General features: G+C 34.7%; 1 protein-coding gene across 2 annotated transcripts in view; it reads right to left on the minus strand.

The window, feature by feature from the left end:
- The window catches only part of sws (patatin like phospholipase domain containing sws), a 945916-nt gene extending 935174 nt beyond the window's left edge, over positions 1-10742 (minus strand). For both annotated transcript variants that reach the window (XM_090396526.1, XM_090396525.1), the window contains exon 1: positions 10619-10742. In XM_090396526.1, coding sequence (XP_090252652.1) covers positions 10619-10732 — 114 coding nt within the window. In that variant the 5' untranslated portion in view covers positions 10733-10742. The remainder of the gene's footprint in view (positions 1-10618) is intronic.
- Between the last annotated feature and the right edge of the window lie 569 nt (positions 10743-11311).

Genomic DNA, 11311 nt, shown 5'->3' on the forward strand with positions numbered 1-11311 from the left:
CTGTATACTCCAGGAAGTGGATGAGATTCGAGAGTGGTGATTGACAGCAGACTGAAGTTTAGAGGGCATATTGCTAGTGTTGCAAAGACTGTACATTGAAGTGCCATTTTGATAAGAAATGCTCTAACATGTGGGGTGTAGGGATATAAAAGTACTTGTGCCACTGTATAATGCACTGGTCAGATCACATTTTGACTATTGTGCTCACCTGGTTTTCAATGTGATATGGAAACATTGGAGAGGATCCAGAGATAAGTGACTAAGACAATATCAGGACTCTGGAATGCTGGCTATGGAGAGAAGTTGAAGAAACGTGGATTGCAGAGTTTGGTAGATAGGAGGAAAAGAGATGGTATGATAGAGGCATTTAAGTTAAGTGAGAGGATTTTACTGGATTAATATTGATTTTTTTATAGCTATTTTGCTTATTTTTCTTTAGGAGTACCCGGTGTATAATGTCATCGAGTTTTTACTCAATTTATTTAAGGCATTACTGTATTTAAGAGACACGGACAAATGGAAAATATATTGAAGGAATAATTTTAGACATACCTTTGTAGTATGTTCGAGGTTGTCTTCTTCTGGAGCAGCATCAAGCATATAACGATAAACATTTATATAATACTGCGAAAATATGACTGAAAGGAGGGAGGGGATTCGGAGAAAGAAGAAGTCAGAATTGCAGATAAAACAAAAGGTATGTGAATAAAAAAAACTGAGTGCCCAAGAATGGACTATAAATTCTTTTTTTTTGGGGGGGGGGGGAAGGAGGAAGAAATATTCTATCATCTTAGGTATGATGATAGAACATTATGGGGGTGGGACTCCACTCCCATAATATTCTAGGGGGGTAGGACTCCCACCGCACCCCTAAATATTCTATCCTTCTCTTTTCCCCTAAAAATATTCTCTTTTTTTTTCTTTTTTTTTTTCCCCACCAAAGAATCCTTCAACAATCAATTTTTAATTCACATACCTTTGGAGAGAGGTTGAAGAAAACTCACAATTCCAACTCCCACTTTCTTCTATCTCCACATTTCCGGCCTCCCCACTTCCGTTCAGTTATACTTTCACAGTATTATATAAATGTTTACTGTCATATGCCTGATGCTGTTCCAAAAGAAGACAACCTCAAACATCCTACAAAGGTATGTCCAAAATTATTCCTTCCATATATTTTCCATTTATCCATGTCTCTAAAATATCAATAATGCCTTAAATAAATTGAGTAACAAGTCAATGACATTACACAAAGGTACTCTTAAAGAAAAATAGGCAAAATAGCCATAAAAATTAACATTAATTTAGAGAAATAACATGGAAAATTTTCCAGAAATAATATTTATAATTTTTTTTAATGCATTAATCGAGAGAGGAAGAACTAGAGGCCATCCTTGGAAGTTATGTAAGAGTGGGGGTGAAGAATGATGCAAGGAGTAGATTATTTACACGGAGAATTATTAGTGAATGGAACGCATTACCAGAATATGTTGTTAATGCAAGGAGTGTTCAAGATTTTAATATTCAGTATGATAGATGTGTTGTCATTTGAATAAACCTCCCACGATGAAGTCTGCTGACTCCAAAGAGGGTGTAGTAATAATAATTTTACATACTGGCCAAGTAAGGATAGAGGAGAAACTTGCTAGAAGTATTTCAAATAGAGCATACCAAGGCAACTGCGATGAAGATTGTATTCTCGTAAGCTCCTGGTCAAATTATTTTGGCTATGAAATTATGAATTCATAATATCCTTTATTACAGTTTTTTCTGCCCCCTACTCAAGCCTTCTAGCTCTTAACTATTTTTTTTCAATAACTTCTAAGTTAATATTTACAAAAACTGACATCTTCTAAAATTGTTTTCTTTTTTTTTTTCGTGTGAAGGGGAAATTGCATACATTACTCTTGCAAAGGACCAATGTTAGAGAACAATTAAAATGTACAACTGTAAATTTTAATTGTACAATGTTTAATTGTAATTGTACATTTTAATTGCACAATTAAAAATGGTGTTTTTATTGGATGAGATACAATTTTGCTGGTTTATTCTGCCCTCCAAATTTACTGCTCCTAAGAATTGCCTTAGTTGCTTAGTAGGTTATGATGGTGTTGCTCTTGCCTCCCCTCTTTGAACAGCCCTTGGTGAACCAACCACAAAGATGCAATTCCTGTCATAATATTTTAAACATTTAATGATAACATTATTTTAGGAAAAAATTATTTGTAGAATTTTCAGCTAGATATCCTCACCATGTTAATCAAGTTGTAAAGAGATAAAGACAATACTAAACTGTAAGTGTGTGACAGCATACGCTAACAACTGCAGGAGGATAACCCCATCTACAACTTAGAATTCAAAAAAATAAATTTAATAATCATATTAAGAAACACACTTAGGATGAATTCCCAAAATTGGAAATGTTTAAGGAAGTAGTTTTTGGACTGCAAATGTGAGCTTTACAACTTTATATAAACTTTAAACTTTCAAGAAGAAAACTTTAGTGTAAGATTTTTCTACAAGAAACTAATGAGGCTAGAGACTTGGGGGGGGGGGAATTATGGACAGGAAGTTGTTGAAGTTTAGAAGGCATACTGCTTAGATAGTCAAAACAGCACATCAGATTATGTGTCAATGAAAAACACAATCAGGGATAGAGTAGAGAAGTTATTGTTCCCCTATGTATATAAGGCCCAGATGTGGCCTTATATACATAGGGCATGCAGAAGTGGACACCTGGATTTGATGGGATGAAGAAGTGGTGCAAAGGATCTAGAAGGTGCCATACAGATTGTGGTAGGTCTATGGAATACTCCCCATGAGAATAGACTGACAGTCTATGGACTTCAAAAACTAGCTGACAGGCAAAAAAAGGGGAGTTTGATAGAAACATAAGTTAAAAGGATTTTATGAGATTAACATTGAAGACTTTTTTTTTCAATACATGGCAGGAAGGAAGAGAACAAGGGGGTCACCTATGGTAATTGTGTAAGAATGTGGTTAGCGAGGATACTAGGACTAGATTTTTTGCTTAGAGAGTGGCGAATGTGTTGCCCATTCGCCAACACAATGAAGCACTCACAACCCAGAGGTGGTTGTGAGTGCTTCATCAGTGAATGAGTTTAAGGAGAGGTAGGATAGGTATTGTGTAAATAATGGGTCTTCTGTGATGAGTCTTCTGACTTCATGGAGATACCTGTATAATAATAATTTAAGTTTTGTCCAAATAAATTCTATGTATTCTAAGGTATGGCTAGCTAAACAAAACATATCTTGAAGCAGACTCTTGAAGTAAAATATACTCTTGATGTTCTAGACAAATCTGAGCAGAAGAATTCATAAGCAGAAGAATTCTTCTAAGAGATGATTACTTAAAACAGCACATAACTGAAGGGACTCATGATGTGAGGGTGTTGGATCTGGTCATAGATTCAGAGGGTATATGCATAAGTAAGGTGTCCTCGTTACCTGCAATTGCTGAGAGCAATCATGTGGTATTGACTTGGGAGGTTGCAAAATTTGTGGATTTCTCTCTTAAGAAGGGGTGTATACGGAACTACAAGTTAGGTAATTATAACAAGCTTCGGAGTGAGCTTACAGCCATCCCATGGCAGAACATATTGCAGGGGAAAGATGTTAGCAGTGCATGGGATATAATCAGCAGGTATCTGAGGAAGGCAATATCAGAATGTATTCCCATGGTCAGGAAGACAAACAAGGTAGGCATTAGATGGATGAGTAGTAGTATCAGGCTTGATCTGCAAAAAAAGAAAATGTTAAGAAAATTTACAAGGAGAAAGGCGATCAGTACACCCATGAGCAGTACAAGGTTCAAGCTAAGAAGGTTACCAGCATAGTAAGAAAAGCTAAATCAGATTATGAGAAGACCTTAGCCAAGAAGATAAAGGGTAATCCCAAAGAGTTCTTCAGCAATGTGGCAAGTAAAACGAAGAATGACTTTGGAAGGATAACCTTAGTGGGTGCTGATGGTATTGAGGTGACCAATTCAGATGTAACAGTAGAGTTACTGAGTGATCACTTTTCAAAAGTCTATCACCCAAGTGAGGATATCTTTGTACCTGTAGCAATAACTAATGTGAGAATTGAAGTTAATAAATCAGAGGTACTTAATATGTTGCAGAATTTAAATGCAAACACTGCTGTAGGTTTAGATGAAATATCAGCTCAGGTGTTGAGTGAATGTGCAAAGGAATTGTCAATGCCTCTTACTTGGTTATTTAACGTAAGTTTGAACTCTGGTATGGTCCCAGAACTAGGGAGTGGAAGAAAGGCAAAGTGGTTCCTTTGCATAAAGGTGGCTCTAAGACTGAGGTAGTTAATTACAAACCAATCACCATCTCAGGAGTGGTGGTAAATGTATTGGAAAAGTTGGTTAAGGACAGAATTCAAGAATGGGCGGTTCAGAATATGATACTCTATAGGGGCCAACATGGTTTTGTTAAAGGTTGATCCTGCCTTAGAAATGTATTAACTTTTTACATAGAATGGCATCTGAGTTGGACAAGGGAAATGGCTACACAGTGATACTTCTGGATTTTGCTAAGGCTTTTGAGAGGATACCCCATGAAATACTGTCACGCAAATTAGAGCAGATTTGAATGGATACTAGATTGGTGATATGGATAAGAGAATAGCTCATGGAGAGATACCAGAAAGTGGTGTATGGAGGAGCAGAGTCTAGGATGAGGCAGGTGAACAGTGGTGTGCCTCAGGGCTCTTGTACTTGGGCCATTATTATTTAATTTGTACATAAATGATATAGGAAATGGCTTGACGGGAGATGATTTGCTGATGATGCAAAGTTGGATAATGCAATAAAAAATCAAGCTGATATGAGAGTTTGCAGAATGATTTAAATAAGCTGGCAAAAATGGGCAAAAGGTAATGGATATCAGTGCAATGTGGAAAAGTGTAAAGTTATGCATTTTGGGATTAAAAGATTACCAGCTGTGTACCACATTGATGGGACAGTACTCCAAGAGATTGATGAGGCTAGGGACTTGGGAGTGTTGGTGGATAGGGAGATGAATTTAAGAGGGCACATTGGTTATTGAAGAACACACTAACATCCAAAGATAAAGAGGTTATTATTCCCTTTTATAAGGTGTTGATACTTCCACATTTGGATTACTGTGCTCAAGTCTGGTCACCTGGATTCCTTGGAGATGAGGAGGTTGTGGAGAGAGTTCACAGGTGAGTGACTAAGTTGGTGAGTGATGTAAAAAATGTTCCCTACATTGATTGAGAGCTTGTGAATTGCAGAGATTGGTTGATAGGCAGAGAAGAGGGGATATGATAGAAACATTTAAATTACTAAGAGGTTTTTATAACATTGATACAGGGGAAATATTTTAGCTGTGTGATAGTGATGGAAGAACAAGAGGTCATCCCTGGAAATTAAGGAAAAGTGTGGTTAACAAGGGTGTGAGAACTAGATTTTTTGCTTGGAGAGTGGTGAATGAGTGAAATGCATTGCCTGACTCAGTTGAGAGTTCTTCGTCTGTAAATGAATTCAAGAAGAGGTATGAGAGATGTTTTGATAGTTTGGGTCTCCCACAATGAGTCAATGGACTCCATGGAGATACCCGTAATAATAATAATAAAATTCATCTGTCTATAATAACAAAGGCTGCATGAACAAGGGATCCTGTAAACTCCAAGATCAGAGAGAGGAGGATATTTGTCTTTCAGAGGCCAGGAAAAAATTTAGTTTATGAACTGAACAGAAAGAAACTCATATCAATAAGGCAAAGAAGTTTTGTAATTTTCTCTGTTAGTCCTTTAACATATGGAATTGAAATTCTAGAAACTTCTTTGAGGATTAAGATGAAGGCCTTAATTATTATTTTGTCAATTATTTTTGTATTATAACCATCAGAGAATGGAAGTAGTTCTGATAAATAACAGTTCATTCTTTAAAAGAAATCAGTAGAACACAGCTTATGTGAACAGTACACCAGTTTTAATCACCATATTTTTGACAAGGATGGTGATGAGAAGCAGCATTAAAATATTTACCAGTATGTGTCGGTTTCCTGTAATAATTTTTTTCAAGAAATTCATCATGTTCAGACAAGGAAGAGTTCCAAACAGAAAAAACATCCAACATATCTGGATCAAATAGATGGCTTAGTGGAAAAAAACATTGAGAATATGCTGTTCAAAATGTTCTATAAAATAATTTGCAAGAGTAGGGGACATAGGAGACCCCACTGTAGTTCATCCTGCTTATACAGTTTGTTTAGACAACTGAAGTAACTGTAATTTATGACGAATAATTTCGCAATATCATGAGGAAATTCACAGCACAATAATTTTATTGTATCTGCCAGCAGATCTGTAAATATTTTTCCTAATATAAGTGTTATGCTGTTACTATATAATTTTATCATTATGTTGTCCTCTTACATTTCAATATTTAGAACAATTTTCAGTATTTTTTTCTGTACATGTTTTTGTTATGCTTCACTGATTTCAAGGTCAAGGTTTAATCTCCCAAAAACTATCTTTGAAGTGTAACTACAACCACAAGCTTTATTAGTCAATCTCACACAGAAGCAGCAGAACTTCCCTTTCCTCCATCAAAACAGGAAGACTAGGAACACACAATTAACATCATCACTTGACACTTCCAAGAACTCACCACAGGAGGACACTAGATACCACCAAACTGTCTACACTACTTAATCTTCCAACCATGCACTACACCAATTGCTCACTAATAGTATTTTTGCTTGTTAAATACACATTCTCTGGCCAATTTGACTGTCTAATATATACAGGGTATGTATATAATATAATACACTGGGCTCAGAGCCTTAGATGCTCCTTCCATAATTCAAAACTCGTCTTACAAATGTTTTCATAATTTTCTGTATTTTTTTTTTTTTTTTTTTTTTTTTTAATGTATGTACAGATTTGTCATTGACTAAATTCATCATCAATTTTTTTTTTCTTTCAATGACAATCCAATCTTCTATACTACTTGTGAACAAAAGACATTTTGTTGCACAAGAACTATTTATAATAGGACCAGTGGCCTGTTCCAATCTCATTTCATCTTTTCCTTAGTCATCCCTGACTTCTACATTCTCTAACTGGGTGGTATAGGAGTGTCTTTTTGGGTAGCCTTCAACTGTCCATTCTTTCGATATGTTGAGTTAGCTTCTTTTGGTATTCATATACTTTTATGAATACAGATTAGTTCTTTACATATTTCTGTGCTTTTTTTTTTTTTTTTTCTGTCCCAGAGAGTATAGTCTACTATCCTTTGCAGGAATTTAATTTCTCCAGTTTCTATTATTTTTTTCTTCTGCAGTTTTTATGGTCCACAATTTACTTCTATATAATAGAGAAGTTAAAATTTTTAACTCTTATTCCTGTATGCTTTTGAACTTTGTAAGGTTTGAAATGATTGCTGATCATCCCCGTTATCTTTTGAAAGTTTGAAATTTTGATATCAACTGTCAGCTTCTTTTGCATATGATATAGAACATCTGAAACAGTTAATTTGTTCTAAAATTTTATTTTTGATCATGATTTTACTTCTGCCTGGAGATGGTCAGAAGTAAAAAAAAAAGCCAGATTTTTGTTTTCTCAGTTGATATTTGTATTCAAAATATGTTAGCAATTATGTTTAAGGAGTATACTGATCTTTGGAGTTCATCTTCACTTCCTATGATCATTTGGGTTATCTGTAAACAAAAGATGTATTAAGTATAGTTCCACAATCAAGTTTAAATGATAATTTTATATTTTTGTTCCATTTCTTTACTATTTCTTCTACATAGATATTAAGTGTGGTGACATTAGGCATCCTTGACAGACCCTTCCCCCCCTGTTTATTGATTTCCATTCTGTAACTTTTTCATTTATTCTTACACCTATTCATTTGTTTTGATACATGTTAGATATTGAAGCAACCAGCTGATTTGGAATGTACATTCTTGAGTAAGGTCCAGACTTTGTCCAAGGCTTTCTGGTAATCTAAAAATGCCAGATGTGTTTCTATGTTGAATTCATGATTCATATTATTATTTTTAATGTAAAAGCCAGATCAATGCATGATCATCTCCTTTTAGGAAGCCATTTTGTTCTTCACAAACTTTATTATTATTATCCGTGACACCTCCAAGGAGTCCGAAGACTCATCGCAAGAGGACACCCCTTATAAAACACTCCGCCTCCACCACGAGACCGAACCTCCACTACCAATCACACACACACACATCAATGCCATCCACTGGCCACCACTACCACAGCTAGTATTTTTTGTCTGTAAATTGTGTGTGTTCTGAAGGGCCGATTTGTCTGTATGCAGGATGAAAAACCCGAGTTTCTGGGAGAAAAAGCCCGCTACCTCCGTATAAGATTGGCTAACTCGCCTTCAATTGTAAAAGTCCATATATAAAGATTCCTCCTGTCATGATGAGAATTGAACTTAGGCCTTTCCTAATCGAAGGGCGCAACGTACTGTCATTCTTCCAATTGCGCTACGGAGGTGCTTCACCTTCTACATATGATTTAAGTATCGAAGTTAATATTCATGAATATAAGTTTATATATATTACAAAAATCTGATGTGGCCAATAATTAGTTATGTCAGCTGTAAGCTGTTATCCACAAATACCATTTAATATATTAAAATAAGTTTGCTTGTTAAATGCAGTTATGATTATAATATCAGGGCTTTTCAGTTGAAATGGGGAGTTAGCTGGCCTTATACAGTGCTGTAAGGATTTGTTCCTGGAAACTGGAATTTTACATCCAGTAAAACATATACATTTAAACAGACATAACACACTAGCTCCAAATGGCTTACTATAATCATAATTGCATATCATAAATCATGATTTATGATATGCAATTAAGTCTGTTTAAATGTATGTTTTACTGGATGTAAAATCCTAGTTTCCAAGAACAAATCCTTACAGCACTGTATGAGGCCAGCTAACTTCCCATTTCAACTGAAAAGTCCTGATAAAGTTCATGTCCTAGACCAGTGTTTTTCAAACTGGACGTTGTGACCCATTAGTGGGTTATGAAATCAGTTTAGCAGGTCATGATCAGCTTGTTTGCTTGTTTTAATGAAATAGAATAGAAAATATTAGTGTATCTTGCACAATTTGTAGCTTTAACAGGTTCACACCAGGCAGTATCACATCCTTCCATTCAGAAGGAACTCGTTTAATGCAGAAGGGACATAAAATAATCTCGAGTGGGTGAATTTTTTAAAATTCACCCACTGTATAAGTTTTAAACATACACAGGATTCTAATCTGAATTTTTTCGGTAAATTTTATTTGTAAAATTAATATTGTTGAACTGTCTCAATGATATAATTCCGATTTTAAGTTTATATATATATACACACACACATATATATATATATACAGTCTGTTATAGAGAGTACACAGGGGCAATTTCATTCCGGTCTTCCAAAAGAATATGTATAGTGAGCCTTATTCTTATGAATAAAAATAAATCTTATGCTTTATGGCAAGAACACTCATGGCATAAAATAAAATATTTCTTCTTAAAAATAATTTGTGTTCTTTGAGGTTTTTTTTTTTTCCATATGTTGTATTTAAATTTTAATAAAATTGTGTTTGATATTAACTTTATTATATTGAAGGAGGTTAACTTATAAGAGATATCCAGGGATATGAACTTATGTGCAATATAATACAAAAGTTATTCAATGGGGTGTGAATGACTCAAGAGATACCACAGCCTCGAGGCAAAAGCAAATCGACCTCCAGACACTTCGCTGCATTCCAAAAATTTGCTTAATGTCTTGAGACAAGTATCAGATTTTAAACTGAAAAGAAGAGATTTCCACAGTAGCTTTTCATATTTTCGTATCAGAAATTTCAGCTTAATATCACTGGGAGCAGTGATATTAAAATGTTTTTGGAAAGTGAAGTTTGGAGTTACCCTCTTATTGTACTATCCTACTCCCCTCGGGGTCTTGCTGTGTATGAGAGAGAGCATAGTTAAGATGCGATGCGATGTGGAATACTCTTTATTGTGGGTCAGTTTCATAAATCTTTGAAAAAATATATAAAAATAAAAAGCACTGTCCTGGACCGTCAAGTCTTTCTAACGAAAAGGCATCGTCGAAAAGAGTCGCTATATTTCCCACCCACATTTTTTATTAATACACATAGGAACATTGTCTAAAATACAGAAAAAAGAACGAAAGAAAAAAAAACTTATACCAATAAAAACGCAGTCCCTAATGGGATATCCAATTTATAAACATCGTATAACTTTAATTAAGAAATGAGAATAATTCTCTAGTTGTTGAAATATTTAAAGTTCAATAATATCTAGTTCATCATACGCCAATAACGGCTTGCTAAAACAAATAGAAAAGTTTTAACTTGTAATTCAAATTTGTGGTCGAACTTGTAATAAAAACTATAAGTTTTAACTTCACAGATGTATCACTTGCTACACACCTACCAACATCAAAACGTCAAACAAACATCGAAAGCCCTAAAAACTGGAATGACAAACTAAAACGGAAAGTGTATTATTACGCTTTTCGAGACTTTAAATAGGTTTCTTTAGTTAACAAAAACAAAAGGCTTACCACAGGTGGCTCTAGAAAAGTTGTAAAAACTACCCGACACAATCTATAAAACATTATGTTCCAATCTAATAATTCTTCCTCAAAATGCGCTTCAGGATCACTAACCATATCCATATTCTTTTCTGTTAGCAATATTTACTTTGAATAGGCAGCTCATAGTTACCTGCTAACTTGCTGCGACATCTATGAACTTAGATTTGTACGTTTATGACGATTCAAAAGAATACATATAGCATAAAGTAGGTAAGAATGTCTCATCTGTTGAGTCAAATGAATCTTTATTCTAATTATTGTTGTTACATTCTCTAATGCCTTTTATTCCCGAAGTCATAGCTCTGTTAGCTCTAGCTATCTTTAAGAAGACAGGTGGGCTTTATTATTATTATTATTATTATTAGTATTGGAAGAGTAAACAAATAGCGACCAGTTTAAAATTTTAAAATTTGAATAAAGATTATATATTAAAATATGAAAAAATATTATTAACAAAAAATAAATGTTAACATAACCTGTGTAGTTCAAGGGAGGTGACGTTTGCATCCACAGCACTAAGCTGCCTGTAGAAGGACCTAAGTTCAGTATTAGTCACGAACTAGGGATACTTATCTTATGTCTTGCTTCGACTAATTCCCGAATCAGTCTATCTCTGGCATGGGCAAGTCATTTTTTTCCTTCCAGATACTCAGATTATTC

The sequence above is a fragment of the Typopeltis vanoorti genome, chromosome 8, assembly GCF_054136105.1.
Source record: "Typopeltis vanoorti isolate ZY-2024b chromosome 8, IOZ_Tvanoo_1.0, whole genome shotgun sequence".
NCBI lineage: Eukaryota > Metazoa > Arthropoda > Arachnida > Uropygi > Thelyphonidae > Typopeltis > Typopeltis vanoorti.